Below are 15578 nucleotides of genomic sequence, written 5' to 3'. Positions count from 1 at the left end.
TTGGCAGGATAAAACATCTTTTTTCAAAGTTGCTTGGCACTGCTGTGGAAGAGAAAATAAAATATTGATGTTAACAGCGATAATAAAGACTAGCTGTGCAAAGCAAAACTTTAAATTCCTCGTCATTAAACATATAAAAGGTAGGCATCAGAAAGCAAGGGATAAACTTTCTGTGCGGACACAAAGGGAATGCAATCACTAAGGAAGAGTATAAAATCTCTGTATCTTTAGAGGTTTTGATTTGAAAGTGCTTGGATTTTTTAATGAATTTTACATTAAACAGTGACTGAGTAAAGACAAGGAAATGAAACAGGTCTCCATTTCATCTGAGTTCTCTAAGTTAGACTCGACTACAAAGCCTGTCTGCATTGGTGCAGTGCTGCTTTTGGTACAGTGAGGTAGTTTGAACAGGAAGTCTGGAAATCGTCTCCTCCAGAATGGCCTGCAACTTCACAGTAACAGCACTTTGCTGAGAAAAAGAGATCTGTGGGCTTTATGCCCCTGAGGAAGGAGTTGAGACCCAGTCTCTCGCTACCTGGTTGAGCAGGCTTGCTACTACAATGTTAGGCAAAAGTTTCATGACATTACCACTGGCAGTCTTTTCCTTTCCCGTAGTTTGTTTGGTAGTTTGTTTTTAAAAAAGAAATACCCAGTTAGACACGTAGTTCTGAAAGACATCTATCTCTACAGCCCAGAGAGAGGAAAGACTGAATCTGCTCTTCTAGACTTCACTTCTGAAGGTCCAAAGTCTAGAAGAGTAAATCCTTATGGTCAGTACTTCCAGCCGGCTGACTCATGATTGCTGGGAATTTTTGTAGACTGCTCATCAGCAGTATCTGATTTTTCCCCGTCATTATTACTGACCCTCAGTATCTTTTTATTGTTAGAGGCTGCTTTGGTTGCTGAATAGCTTTTTGTTTCATTCTTCAGTAAATGTGAAGTTGTTTCTGCAAAAAATAACAATCTGCAATTTGCAGTGGGAGATATCTTCCCGGTTGGTTTTTAAACTTTGCCCTACATGTTCCCAAAACAGCAATGCTAAAATGAAACATGATTTTCATTTTTCTTTTGTCATATTTGTGTGCAGGTAACATGCCTCTTGTCAAAACATACCACCACTGGATGTCAGAAGTTTATAATTAATATAATTCTCTTGCCTAAAGTATAATTAAAATGCTGTCTGATGGTTATGGTTAATTAGCAAAAACCTTAAAAGATTAAATTACTCACTGGGCCCATGACTGATTGAAGTGATACGTGTCCTGGATAAAGCATAAATATTGGAGGAAATAATCCAATATGACATCTCTGGCATTCAACTATAACTTAAATTATAGACTGGTCAGTAAATGATCTTAAGCTGTTTAAGGTTTCATCAGCCCTCTGCGAGATTGATTTTCTTCAAAATTACTGTACTAAAATGTTTTCTTTTGTTGTTGCATTGACTCAGATCACAAACCACAATTTTAAGATCGGCTCTTATTTACAAAAATGCTTTGACATAGTGCATTTGTTCAGCCTAGGCAACAAAAAAGGATTGTGGTATCATTTTGAAGAAGGTTGTTTGACAGATCCTGTTTGTTTATTTGGAGTAATGTGAGCTACATTCAGAAAATGTTATATTTTGTTTCATGATTGTGTACATTCTCTCCCACTGCTTCCAGGCAAGCTCTGTAAGCAGAGAAGACATGGATTTAGACCTTGTTTCCATGGCCAGTGGAAGTGCTTTGACTGAGAACAGAGAAAAAAATAAACTGCCACACAGACACTCAGCAAGATCCTCAAGTAAGTTATGGTTCTTTTCAATATCAGTATTAAAGATCACTTTAAAATGCTAAGTAGAACTGAGCATGCTTGGAATCCTTAATAACACATGCTGCTTATCTTTCTGCTTCTTTTTTGTCTAAAGCCTTTTCATACATTTACTGCAGTTCAGTTTAAAAACTGTGGTGTCAATAGACTTTCCTCTTGTGATTTTAATAGGAAGTCCCCTGTGATGTATCGTAGGTTTTCTCATGGCTGTCTTGAGAAGATTTTCTTTTTACTTAAGTATGAAAAGGATTTGGTTTTAATCTTCCTCTTATTTTATTTCCAAAAGAGCTTTGAAAAATGCATATTTTATTACCTGAGCACCAGAACACATATCACAAATCAAGGCAGAGATTTCTGTCATTTAGATTACCAGTCATGCAGTAGTTTATGATCCCACTGAACTCACTACACCTCAGTATTAGAGGAGCCTTTTAAAGCCTTATATTTTTACCATTCTAATACCATAGAAGGTAACAACAGACTCTATATGCAGAAAAAAAATTCTTGAATGTCATAAAATTATAGAATTTTGTTTCCTGTCTTATTTTGTGTAACATAACTGAAGAAATTTCAATATGTTTCTGATAATATGACATACTCTATTTTTCTATTTGTGTGCAATGTTTATATCAAATAAATAAAAACCTAAACCCCTCAAAAGCACATTACGGAAAATTTAAGCTGTATTAAAGAACTTTCGCAAAATTATCAAAATTCCTAAAACTTTTTAAGTAGTGAAGTTTCTTGAAATGTTGTCAAAATAGTAATCAGGTATTTAATATAATTTATATATATAAATTGCTCGATTTACTTTGTGATTATGTTTTCATATATACTAAATTTCCACTTTCAATTAAAAAATTAAAATTCAAGGAAAACATGTAAAAATACTTGAAATCTCTATTTTTCTGACATACTTTGTAAAGACTTTGGAATGAAGATTTATTTACATTACTTCACCACAAGCAAAAAATATAGTGACTCAATATGTTTGTGCTTGTTGATTTTTTTTACATTCCTAAAATTAGATTACATAAAATTTATCATCGTAGTCTAAGTTAATTGTACCAATGGAAAAAAACCATAATTCTATCTTTGTGCCTGCCATCTTAGAAAAGAACAAATTGTGTCCTTAGTTTTCTTGTTTCTCTCCATTGGCTAGTGATGAAGCCACACCATTTAAATTAGATGAGATTCCTAACTGCTAAGATCCTGAATTTAGGTGAGATAACTCTAAACAACTGATGTCAATGACAAGATTATCATTGTATTCATGTATCCAGAATAGAATGTGTCTGTATCTTGAATAATTGAGTTAAATAGTATACACTGCATTCATATTAGTGTATAACTGTTGTTTAGGCTGTAACCTATATTGTAACTCCATCCAAAAATAAATTAATATGAACTCTTGCCTGTGTGAATCTTGGAGAATGGTTTTTTCTTAGGAAAATAAAAAAGTGCCATTGCATTATACCTTCAAGAAGGAGAGATTAGGAAGGGAGCAGGAAAGAACAACCAACTGGCAGAGTCATAAATGTGAGGGAGCGGGGGTGGAGAGACAGAGAGTTTACAATGTCGCTAATATAGGTATGCTTTCAAAAAATACATCTACTGTGCCATACCTATATATGCATTCTTATTTCAATAATCCAGGAACGAAGGAAATAAAAGCCCAGGTGTTATGTCTCTTTAAATATGTTTCTGCATATGTGTCTTTATAAATATTAGCACCACGGACTTAAGAAATTAAACAGTGATGATACATTCAATTGTATCACTTCTGGTATATAAAATCACATATTAGTCACCTTTTTACATTTCATATGCAGTATAGAAACATGTTTATTACATTATTTCTCTTTGCCAGAGTTTGTTGCTTTTCAATTATCAGAATAAATCATTAGCCCCATGATATCTTTAATCTGAAAACGTTATAAATTTGCCTTTGCTAGAATATATTTGTTATAGAATGATTTCTTATTCTATAATGTCTCTTGGTTTTGCCTTCTGGAATAGTAAATGAAGTTGCCTAGGAACTGTTTCAGTGATTTAGTAGGTGTGTTCCCTTTGAGTTAACCTGAAGTTGTATTAGATTGTTATAAAGATGCTGTGTCATTAGAGGTCCTGTCATTTCAATAAATTCTTAAATCAAGTTCTTGTACCATTTTTTCAGAAGATCTCAACCTCAATGATTTGACAAGCTTTAATAATAAAATGTTATTGAGTTCACTCTCCAACATCCATAGTTGTGGCCGTTCCTCAGAATTCAGTTATTGTTAGGAATCAAGAGCTGTTATTTGGGAGTATCATACACGTTCTTTATATATAATTTGTAGTTTAGAAATTGTATCAATAAATTGTTGAGATCTTACAGACTGAAAAGTAAAGTCTAGAAATACAAAATAATGGACTCATAAATATATTTACTAAAAAATCTTGCTCAATTAATGTGATACAGAAATTAAATACCTTTTCTATATATTTAGGGAAATGTATGAATTATTGTGTCTTTGTTAAGACAAAACATACTACACTTCAAAATTATTATCTTTTAATTTACAGGGGATTTTAGAAAGGCCAAGTCAAGATTTTAAGAAATATTTTGTGAACTTCCCAACTTTTATATCCTTTCTATAGATTTTTTTTCCAATAGCAGTTTCTTTGAATTCTGACTTAAACTATTTTAGGTTTTTTTAAAGCCAAATTTCCTATTTTTTCTGAAAAATTTGGATGGGATAGATTAATCCTAAACTAATTTAATTCTGTTCCTTGACAAAGCTAAATTAATTAAGTAATAAAAGGAATGCTTTTAACATAGAATATCTCCGTTTAAGGAAAGCATTTGCTTACTTAAAAGTATTTGATTTGCTTCCCTGTTACATGTTCAAAGGGAAAACTAACTGTTCATTAAATTGACCAAATGTTTAAAAAAAAAGTATAACCTGAAGAAAGAGTAGCCATTGTTCAGCAGGAGTAAATAGTTATCTGTCTAATTTAGGACTTTGCTTCTGTTAATAGCCAGTATGTTATGATCTAAGAACATACTTATATTATGTTACAGAAGGAATATAATATTCCTTCACAGTTATTGCTTTATGCTCCCTAGTAACTATTTTTTCTTTTCTATTTCTTGAGGTTATTTTTTGGGGTGGGGCTGGTTGGGGGGCAGGGGGTCTGAGCATTCTTTGCAATTTTATTAACTCCATAAACATTGGTGTGAATTTCTGGTTGTATTTTTTGTCTTAATTCTTTCCTGAACACTAATACTTTAGTCAGCATGAAGGTGCAAGATAGGCATAGAAATATTTTGCAAGATTTAGAGGATAAGCATTTTCTGTACCTATCTAGAGAGTATGGGTTTTTGTATATCCTAATATCTAATTTGTGAGTAGGCTATGACAATCAACTACCTTCTATCATCCTAATCTGTTTATGACCAACCAGTGTTGGACATATAGATGAGTCTCCTACATATTTTACATTGTCTGTCATCATAATTTTGTGGGGTTTTTTCCTCTGCAAATTTAAACTTCATTTGCCTTATATTTGCCTTGGAAACTGCAATCTCCTGACCAAAATTTGAAAGTGAAATGTAATGGGAGCTGTGCCTCTTTTATTTTAAATACTGCCCAGAATTCTTAATTCTTCTCTTCCCTGAATTTGAGCTTTTCAGGAAGCCTCTGATATCAGTAAAACTGCTTTCTAGGAAAACAAATTAAATAAATTAAAACCTGAACCTTGTAATTCCTTTATTACTCTTAATTCAAAAAATGGACCCATGTATATTTCCACTAAAAAACATTTATCAGTTCTAGTTCTCCAGTAAATTCAAACTTTATATTCTGCTACTCAGTGATAATAAATTAATGCCCTTTAATTATACCTTTCTTACAGTGAAGTCTTCCAACTCGGAAAAAAACATAGCAGCTTTTATTTCACTTCCTTTTTAAATCTTGCTCAATCATTTTTGCTCTTGACAGAGCCCACACCTTGATTTTTTTTGCCTCCCTTTCTTTCATGAGATTGTTAGAAACTCTTCAACTTTGTTATAAGCAGTGTATGATACAGCTTCACATTAGAAAATTCCTGTTTTCCTTTCCTTTCTTTCCGGTCCTTTCTACCCAGCATCACTATTGTCTATATATTCTAGTTCAAGGACTGCTGTCTTTCATTTAGGATTTGTAAACTCTGTGTAAGAAGCATCTCATTTTTAAGCACTCTATGAATTTGCTCATATTTTACCAAGGAGTTTCTTGTGCATATTTCTTTCATACATACGTATTTTTCTCTGTATTTGTTGACTATCAAACAACATATACCTAATCTTTTTGAACAGTCTACACAATGACATCTTAAAAGATGCTGCTTAATTGACTTTGAGGTTGCATATTAAAAAATTACCTAAATGCAGATTTTAAAGGCATGTAGAACTTGCTTTCATTGAATATAAGAAGCTAGGGAGAAAAAATAATACAAGAGCTCATGTAATTTCATCATCTGTGCTTCCAATTACGAAAATAATTCAAGAACAGATACACAGAGGCCTATTCTAAATTTTAAGTCCTTAATTTTACCAGCCTCATAGTCTTCTACTAGGGTTTGGGGGTCCTTCAGTGCGGATTTTTTTTTAAGAGAAACTAGCTTAAAAAAAAAAAATCCTGTTCGAGATATTGGCTTATAGTTCACTTAGGTATCCATTTAGAACCATGGAACCATTAGATCAACAATAAGTATTTCTGTCCTATGATTTGAGTAAATAATAACAGTTTTATGTTTCCTTTGCTGTGGGATGTTTTTAAGTAGATTCAAAAATATTCTCAAGTCAGTTCACTGAAAGGCCCAGTAGTTTATGTTTGTCTGCTTCACAAGATTGTTGCACTGGGTGGTAAAGATGTGTCTATAAGATCTTCTTTTCCAAGGCACTCTTACTTTCCTTGCTTTTTCCTTCTAATTTGTCTCTTTTTCATTGCTGTTTTTTCCACAACTGTGCTCTATAATCCTTTCTTTTACTATGAATGGTTCTTCTTTCTGTCCTCCAATTTATTGCAGCCCAAGCTTTCTCTCCCATCCACTCTTCTTTCCCACATATGCCATCAAGTCTTCTGTTTGTTTCTACAGATCCCGGTCTGATTACTTTTTTCCCCTCTCACTCTGTTTCGTTTTGAATCCAAATTATGCCTGACATTATTCCTCAGATTCATCTTCTTCTAGTTTAGACTTCCTCAAATATGGCCTGGATTAGTGTACTGTTTAGGCAAATCTTAAGTCCAGCCTCTTAATGTACTTATTCTTTGTGTTCTTTCTTATTATTTACCTGTATTTTTACTTCTTTTAATTATGTTAATTATGAGAGTTAGGAACCATCTAACGCCCCATAATCCATCTTCTTTATTCCTACAGTTTCCCTTTGACAATTTACAGTTTTCTTCTTCTCCATGTTTTTCTCCCTGCTCTGTGTCAGTCTCTTTGTCAAGTCATTCTAGTCTCTTGTGCCAGCTGTGCCAGGGCATTATTTACCAAGTTAGCTTTAGCTCTCTCACCTTGATTCTGAATCAGTGTCATTTCTCTCTCAGATTTTCATTGCAGCCCTTTGCCTCTTCCCTCAGTCTTCTTCCTGCAGGAGTTTTGATTCTTACCCTCTCCGTGGTTCCTGCAGCTATTCTCCATCTGCCACAGACAGCATGAAACGAGCAGGCTTTTAAGGTCCCTGACTTAGCACCGTTATGTTTAAGAACAGCCTTGCTTAGGTCCATGTAATATCATGGTAAAGCATGTTTCCATACTGACTGGTATTTTAGTGAAAATAGACCAAAAGATCAAGAATTCCTTCTCTGATCATGGAAAAACTTCAATTCAGATATACTTGATCCAAATTTGGACATATCCTAAAAGGAAGGCACTGTTATTTGGTAGATTTCAGATCTGTCTGCAAAGGGCAGCCTAAATATTTTATGTATTCTCTTAGAAGTGAGCAACCTTTTGGAAAATTTTGGGCAGACACTCAGTTTCATCCTAAATGGTCAAAAGTGGGGAAATAGATCAGGAGCTGAAACACAAAATAAATATTGAGCTTTAATAAACAGCGGTGCTGAAAGTCTTTCTTGTAATTAGAGAAGAGTTGTATTTTATGGGAATGTATTTGAAGCACTATGTTTATTATGTTTATTTTAATTGTGTGGAGTGGTAATTAATAAATGTTTATAATATATTCTTGTACATTGTTATCTCTTTCAACTCTATGTGACTGAGTCACATTTTGGAGTTCAGATTATTCAAGTATGTAATTGTCAGCATGATCTAGTTAGAAGAGCATCAATCTTTGATAAAAAAAGAAATTTAAGTTCATTGTTTCTATAAAATTTTAGAACCAGTCTCTAGTACTACCAGCATGAAGTCATGAAGATTTACAAACAAAATTTGCCATTTACTTAAAAAACCAAAATGATGAGTATGGTCTTTTTTTAAAATCTCCATACAAAAAGGAGATATATCTTTACATACCATGCGGTATTTCATATAAATGGATCCCCAGATTTGTCAATGGTATTTCAATTTTATTTTAAAATTAGAAAATATAATGTCAAATTGCAGCACAATAACTATGCAAGCAATAAAACTAAAAAAAAAATGCAACTTTAAGACAGCCATAAGTAACACTATTATAAAGTTAAACCTTTCTGATATTTTATCATTTACCTTTTTCACAGACCTGCTGAACCTACCTTCTTTCCAGAGTTTAAATTGATGTAAATGCTTTGCTGCTATGGATTCGTTCTGGTCACTTTCATTAAAATGTTGAGGTTTTTTTTCTCCATGCCTTCTTATGCTGTATTTGCTTTTAAGTAATACAATATGGTAAGGACTTTGGAATAAATTATATCTCCAGACATACAATGTTAGGTGGATCGATAAATGTCCTATGACGTTTACTATGCATCATAAAATTTCTATCATAACCCTTTTAACAAAGCTTTTCTTCTTGGACACCAAGAATTTCATTCAAAGCATTTTACATATTGCATTACTTATCAAAACAGTGGATGTGTAAACCTTGACATTTGTTAAAAGACCCAGGCTTTAACAAAAAAAAGACCAGAACAAATTGATAGCAGAAAACAGATTAAACAACCAAAAAGTTACTGCCTGGAAATAGAAGCATGTGACATTATCCCAAGACAAGCTTTCAGCACATACTCAGAGCAGGTTTTTGCTATATGCAGGCATCCAAATGTCTCTCAGACTTTACTGGAGCTTCATATATTAAGTTGTTACAAGTAAATGAATGTACAGTAAATAAGTGTTAGATCCTGTCTTCCAAAGCCTGCTTTAGTGTAGCAGAAATTAAATTGTTTTTCTTGGCTAAGATTTGTTCCCACATCAGTTGGTATTAGAATAACCATTATACTTATACAAATTATACTTAATATACTTGTCAAGTTCTATTTAATTCTAGTACAAGTAATAATAGTAATAATAATAATAATAATAATAATAATAATAGTAGTAGTAGTAGTAGTAGTAGTAGTAGTAGTAGTAGTAGTAGTAATAAATATCAGTACTGTGTATAGTAAACCAAATGTAATTGTTCTAATTTACATTTAGTAAACATGTTAGTTTATATTTAATATATACACCTAATTCTATTTAGTAAAGATACTAAATATAGTATCTTGAGATGCTGTGAATCTTTCTGTTGTTGCCTTTGGGCAAGGTCCACTACAAATACACTTAAAGAACATAACATGAACTAAAAGTATTGTGATTATGCTTACAGTTGTTAATAAATCATAAATACACAAATCCATGTGTGTATTTATGCACATTAATGAAATATATACCCCTTTATAGCAAAATATGACTATGTCATATATGTCACCTTTATTTTACCAATTAAGAAATTATGATAGCAGTAATGTGATACACTCACATGCTAGTGTTCTCTTAATTAACTCACAAGCACAACCATTCATTTGCAAGATACATGGCAGTTTGGGGGAAAACGGAGACATTGCAAATCCAAGCATGCTGTAAAACTGTTCACATTATTAGTAATGCTGTAAGATTACAGCATTACTTCAATAAAACTCCCAATCAATAAATACAAGAGAAAAAATATAATAAGGATTCATTTTGAAATGTTTTTGACGGTTTTTAGAAAGTTAGGTTTGTTTTCTGGTTTGTGACTTTTTTTTAACAAGACTGTTTTTGAGGACTATTTCTAGATTCAGTCTGTCAATTCAAAGTGCCACAGTCATCCCTTACCAGACTCTTTTGTCTTCTCTCAGTCTCTTGATCTTGATAAAATTCTAACCATTTCCTAATGGAGGTGTCTTTATTGAATATTTCTGAAGAAAAAAAATTTGCCTGTTTGTAAATCAGAATCAGAAAATCTTTTGTAAACAGAGGTATTGACAACAAAGTTACTGAGGTATTTTTTAGTTTATATGCAATTTTTTTTTTTTTTTACTTCTTGCAAAATTCCATCTAGATGCACATTTTACACTTAAGTGCAAAGCTACTCTTACTTGAGCACATGTGAAATACTCCTACCTAGATTTTCACTGGAATAGCAAAAGCCATAAAGGAAGTGTAGTAATTTGTGGGCATATGTGTGATCAATCAGGTAAATCCCATATTTGCAACATATTCCATTCATTATTGGATTATCATTATTGGATTAGATATTAGGAAAAATGTTTTCACCAAAGAGGTGGTCAAGCATTAGAACAGGCTTACCAGAGAAGTGGTGGATTCACCATCCCTGAAAATGTTCAAAAATCATGTGGATGTGATGCTTAGAGACATGGTTTAGTGGGAACTTTGCAGTGCTGGGTTAATGGTTGGACTCCATGATCATAGAGGTCCTCTCCAGCCTTCATGAAGCTATGATTCTATTCTTATTTTTCATTAATCTTTCTGTTTGGTCTTGCATTAAACTCTGGGGGAAAGAACTGCAGCAAAACCCTTTCTCATATTTGACTAAAACCTTTATTATACTTTTGCTTTAGGACACAATTTTTCAATCATAAATAATATTTAACCACTAGCAGTTACAATAACCACGAGTGTAACATCTGAGAAATAGCTGTGATCTGAATAGGAGTAAGCAAACTGCATTATGCTGGCGTGATCTATCTGTCCTTGAGAGCTCTTCTTCAGGGAATAGTCTTTTGGTACTGTACTCCATACCAGCTCTGTCTTTCAGCACTCCACCACTGATAACTGGAACAGCAGCATTGATAATAGTACTCCTCTCATAGTAGATATTTAGTAGATATCAAAAGTGATTTATCAGAAGTGCAAACATGATTATGGTAATTTCAAAGATGGAAAGATGGGACAGACAAAGGGAATGATTTACAGTGATTTACATTACAGTGATATTTCGTTCCAAATTAGTTGATCTTTCTCTACAATGGCTTTATTTTCTTTGGCTGAATAGTGCTGAGAACTGTGTAAAGGGAGGAAAGAAAGAATACAGAATTAGTCTGTGCTTAAACAGGTCACAACTGTATAATAAAGTTTAAAGCAGATGCTAGGAAGTCTAACAAGAGCAGATTTTAGAAAAAAGAGACCCATGACTATCAGACTTTGAGACAGCCTCTGATGTGTTAAACCTGCATACAGCAGGTCTTTGGGATTTTTTAATGGAGCAATAATACATATTTCATACTCATGTAAGGACAATATATTCCTTCCAATGCATTGTATATAATTACAAGTGGAGAGGCAAAAACTTTACATGTACAGATTACTGAAATCCATCATGAAAATACTATTTAGCAGTTCCCATATGTTCATAAACAAGTGAGGTTTTTAGTCCAGAAATAATCCAGATCAGGCAATTAGGATTAGGTTGACTGTCTTCCTATATTGACTCTATCACTACTAGACTACTTCTCAAATTCATTATTGATAGGCTTTTTCTAGCATCTGTTTTTATTCTCTTTTAAAACTTAATGTAATAAAATTTATTTTTTGTCAAAATATACCAAAAAAATTGTATGTCCTCTTTACCTATATTGTGAAGATGAGTGCACAGCAAAACATGTTAGCCCCAGTTTTGTTTTCCACTTTAAATGTGCAATAACAATTTCCTTTTCAGTTTTATTTTTACAAAAACTTCCAGTCTTAATTATTTTTGTTGTTTAACAATGTTTTCAATTTCATAAAATATTTCTTGAAATTAAAGACATGGAATTTAAAAAATATTATTACCATGCTAGATTTATTTTGAAGTTTCATTAATTAACCACTTAATTTACTAATGTGAGGGTTTCAGTCTTCAGTGAATATGCTATGGTTCCCAGGCAAAATAATTAATGGAAAGTTTACTGTTTGATTAAATATTTTCTTTGCTCTTTAACAAAAACCTTTCTTTACTAGCCCTTCTGCTACCATTTGAGATGTTAAATAAAATAATCCAAAGGGAAGGGAACTGGGAATGTTGTAAAGGCAAAATATCAGAATTTTAAATTTTTAGGAGATACATCTAGAGTAAATTATATATTTTAAGAAAAAAAAATAATTGGCTACATCTGCAGAGCCATAAGAAGATGAATGGAGATAATGTTAAAAATACTTGAAAGCTCTTGGTTGCCAAAAGAGAGAACTGTTTATTAAGATACATTTACAATAATTTAAGAATTCATAAGAAAGGGAATTGTAGGCTGGGAAAATCTCCTGACATTTAGATCTAGAAGCCAACAGGAAATCATCTATGAGAAAGCAAAGGAACTTTTACTCTTTGAAATTTATAGCTATGTTTTATATATTGGTACATAAAATGATGTTCTACTTTTTTGTCCCTACGTATTGTGAGAAATTTAATTTTTCTATTGAGCAGTCCTAAAAACTTAAAATATCAAAAATACTGAAACTATGGAGGTAATAATATTTTCCTTTGGTAAGTTGCAAAAGTTGTTCATAAAATATGCATTTGATAAGCTAGCATGCTAATTTTAGATACATATATATATATGTATATATATATATATACACACACACTCACAGGCATGAACTGCTGTATTGTGAACATTATATCATTCTCTTCTGAAGTTTGGATTGTCTTCCACAGACGTTTTCTTTCTTACACATGCCAAAGAAAGATATTATCAGGTGTAAAATGTTGATTTATTTTAAATAAATATTATACCTTTCGTCATGCCTACTGGTTAATTTATTTAAATAATTGTCTGAAGAGTTTTTCAGAAACTATTGTCTAAATTACTCAAGCATCTGTATGAATGACAATGAAAGTGATTGTTTCACATATTCCTATGTGTTTCTAAATTTTTCTGTGGCATCATCCAGCATTTAAGTATTCCTGAGCTTTGAACAAAAGAAAACTTTTTTTTTTTATTTGATCTAACATAACCACTTGTTAATTAGATATATCTTCTGAACTAGTTCTTCATACACTTGAAGGTTGAGTTTCTTTGTCAAAAGCATTGAGTAATTCTGTAAGTGTTTAAGTTCAAAATGGACAGATAATGACACTTCTAAAAATATTATAATTTTGATTAGTAATTTTACTGTCTTTTTGGATCAGTTAATTTTTTTAAAGTACTGCCTTATTAAACTACTTGTGTTACTTTTAAATGGTGAGTGATACATAACTATAAAAATTGTGTGCCTTCTAATTAGACCTAGAAATATTATTGTCTTGAAAAGAATGTGGTAAAGTGAAATTTAGGGTGTTTTGTTTGGTTGTTGTTTAATTTCATGTCTGTTTTGTTGTTTAGAAAAGAATATTTCTACTCCAGAAAAATCATGTTTGGGTCCATCTCATGCAGAACGGATATCATTTCGAGACCGTCCAGTGCAGCTAAGTGGAGGATGGGGAGCAGGCAAAAAAAGGCAAAAGCTTAAAAATATTAGCTGAATATTGGTAATAACTAGGTGATTTAATTAAACACAGTCAGCATATGGAGATCTGTTTCTTTTTAAGCCTTTGAATATCAGTTGTTGGATTTTCATTTATTACCAATAAACCAGTTTCAGTTAACTACTTTTGACTTATTTTATTATACATGGTTACAGTGGTTGGAGTTTTGTGGGATTTTTTGTGAAAGTATTTTATACCTGTCAGTAAGTTATCATAGTTTGTGTTTTCAATTGCTTATATGTTCATGTGGTATAGAATGCAGAACTGATGAACTGTACAAGGTTTGTTGTACAGTGACTAAGTTTAGGCTTGCTTATAAGAACTGGATGAGAAGTCCAAGTGTAATAAAGGTTCATGTTCATGTGATATATGACACATATTGAAACACTGGATTATCATTTTCTCACAGAATAAAATGCATGCTTGCAAAGTGTGAGGTATAACAGGTGGCAATGCCATTCTTAGAGAAGCCTGTTCAGAAAATTTTACTGAACCAGTATACAAATGATGAGCATGCACTTTCCTTTTATTAGGAAGATGAGTAGTCCTCCATCTAGATCTTTCATCATAAGTTATTGTTATAATCTGTTAAAGCAACCTGTTGTGGTTTTATACTTTCAAATACTTCTGTTTCCTAGAGGATTGATTAAAAAATAGATGGTTCTTGTTTTATACTTGGATAATGTAAAATCAGATCTATATGTTACTGTTAACTCAACTTAATTTTTTCACATAGACAGGCTCCTTCAGACCCATGTGTAAATGTTTTGTGGTGCAAGGAAATCCAGAGAAAAAGAAATACTGTTTCTACTGTTCATGGGTATCTAACTCATTACTTCTAGTCAATGCTTTGTCCATCAGCATACAGGACAGAAAATGTTCCTTGATTTCTAAGCCCAACATTATTTTCATATTTTCCACTCTGAGGGTAGAAGTTGTTAATTGGATCTTTAAAAAGGCTGACTTCGGTCAGCCTTTTCCAATTTTGTAAGCCACAACCCCCTGTAGATGGAGAAAGAGGTAGAGAGAGTAATGGGGCTTGAAACTTCAGTCAGTAAAGAACTTAAATTCTTACATTGTGGCTGGTTTTAAAATGTACTTAAATTAACATGGGATGTTATTTTGTAAAGTGTTTTCTATGCTAACATACTTTTCTAACTATGGATTAAAGGCATTTATCTTCATTTTTGTGAATACTTGCCTTCATTTTCAGATAAAAAGATGGCTGATCTCATGGAAAACCTCCAGTAAATAATTTTGCTTGTTTGAACCACTGTCCCAATTTTATTATCATTTTGCTTTTGAAAAGTCAGTGCACCCTATTTCAGAAAAGATTTCTTTGCCTTTCTGGGGAATTATGGTCAGGTTGCTTAACCTGACTATAGAAATCCTATGGTTGTCAAGAGGGTATAAAATGTCAGTAGATGTTTATTTCACCTGTTTAATTTTCCAAATGTATGTAGTGTTCAGCTTGATTTCAGGATCTGCAATATAATGACTTTTAAATGTCACCAACAAATACTGGAGCTTTTGCGATTTTGCTTTTAGCATCAAGGTTATAATTTTTTTAGGAAAAACTTTGTCATTTCAAAATGTCTGCCCCTACACCTGGCAGACTATGTAGCCACCATTACAGGTATCAACTGGAAATCAAAATACAAAATCAAGAGTTTCATAGTTTAACACTTCTTACAGATTGTCGCCTCTATTTGTCTAGAGTATCCATAATATATGCACATCACCAAAGCTGTAAATAAGGAATATTTCATATTTTATGCTTCTTTCTATATCTCTATCATCTATATCTATATCTACATTCATATCCAAAAAAAGTATCTGCTGTACAAAAATTATCATACCTAATCTATTTGTTTTC

At 32.4% G+C, this 15578-nt stretch overlaps 1 protein-coding gene across 6 annotated transcripts in view; it reads left to right on the top strand.

Moving 5' to 3' along the window:
- Positions 1–15578, top strand: part of LRRIQ1 (leucine rich repeats and IQ motif containing 1) — a 104663-nt gene extending 89085 nt beyond the window's left edge. For 4 of the 6 annotated variants that reach the window (XM_026797617.2, XM_026797609.2, XM_026797614.2 and 1 more), the window contains 2 exons: positions 1665–1785; positions 13560–15577. In XM_026797617.2, coding sequence (XP_026653418.2) covers positions 1665–1785; positions 13560–13699 — 261 coding nt within the window. In that variant the 3' untranslated portion in view covers positions 13700–15577. Of the gene's footprint in view, positions 1–1664; positions 1786–13559 lie in introns of those variants that run through there. The other 2 variants (XM_074539652.1, XM_074539653.1) reach the window with 2 other exon arrangements.

The sequence above is a fragment of the Zonotrichia albicollis genome, chromosome 4 (genome assembly GCF_047830755.1).
Source record: "Zonotrichia albicollis isolate bZonAlb1 chromosome 4, bZonAlb1.hap1, whole genome shotgun sequence".
NCBI classification, from domain to species: domain Eukaryota; kingdom Metazoa; phylum Chordata; class Aves; order Passeriformes; family Passerellidae; genus Zonotrichia; species Zonotrichia albicollis.
Note: the sequence above shows the minus strand (reverse complement) of the source record. Positions and strands in the feature narration are given on the sequence as shown.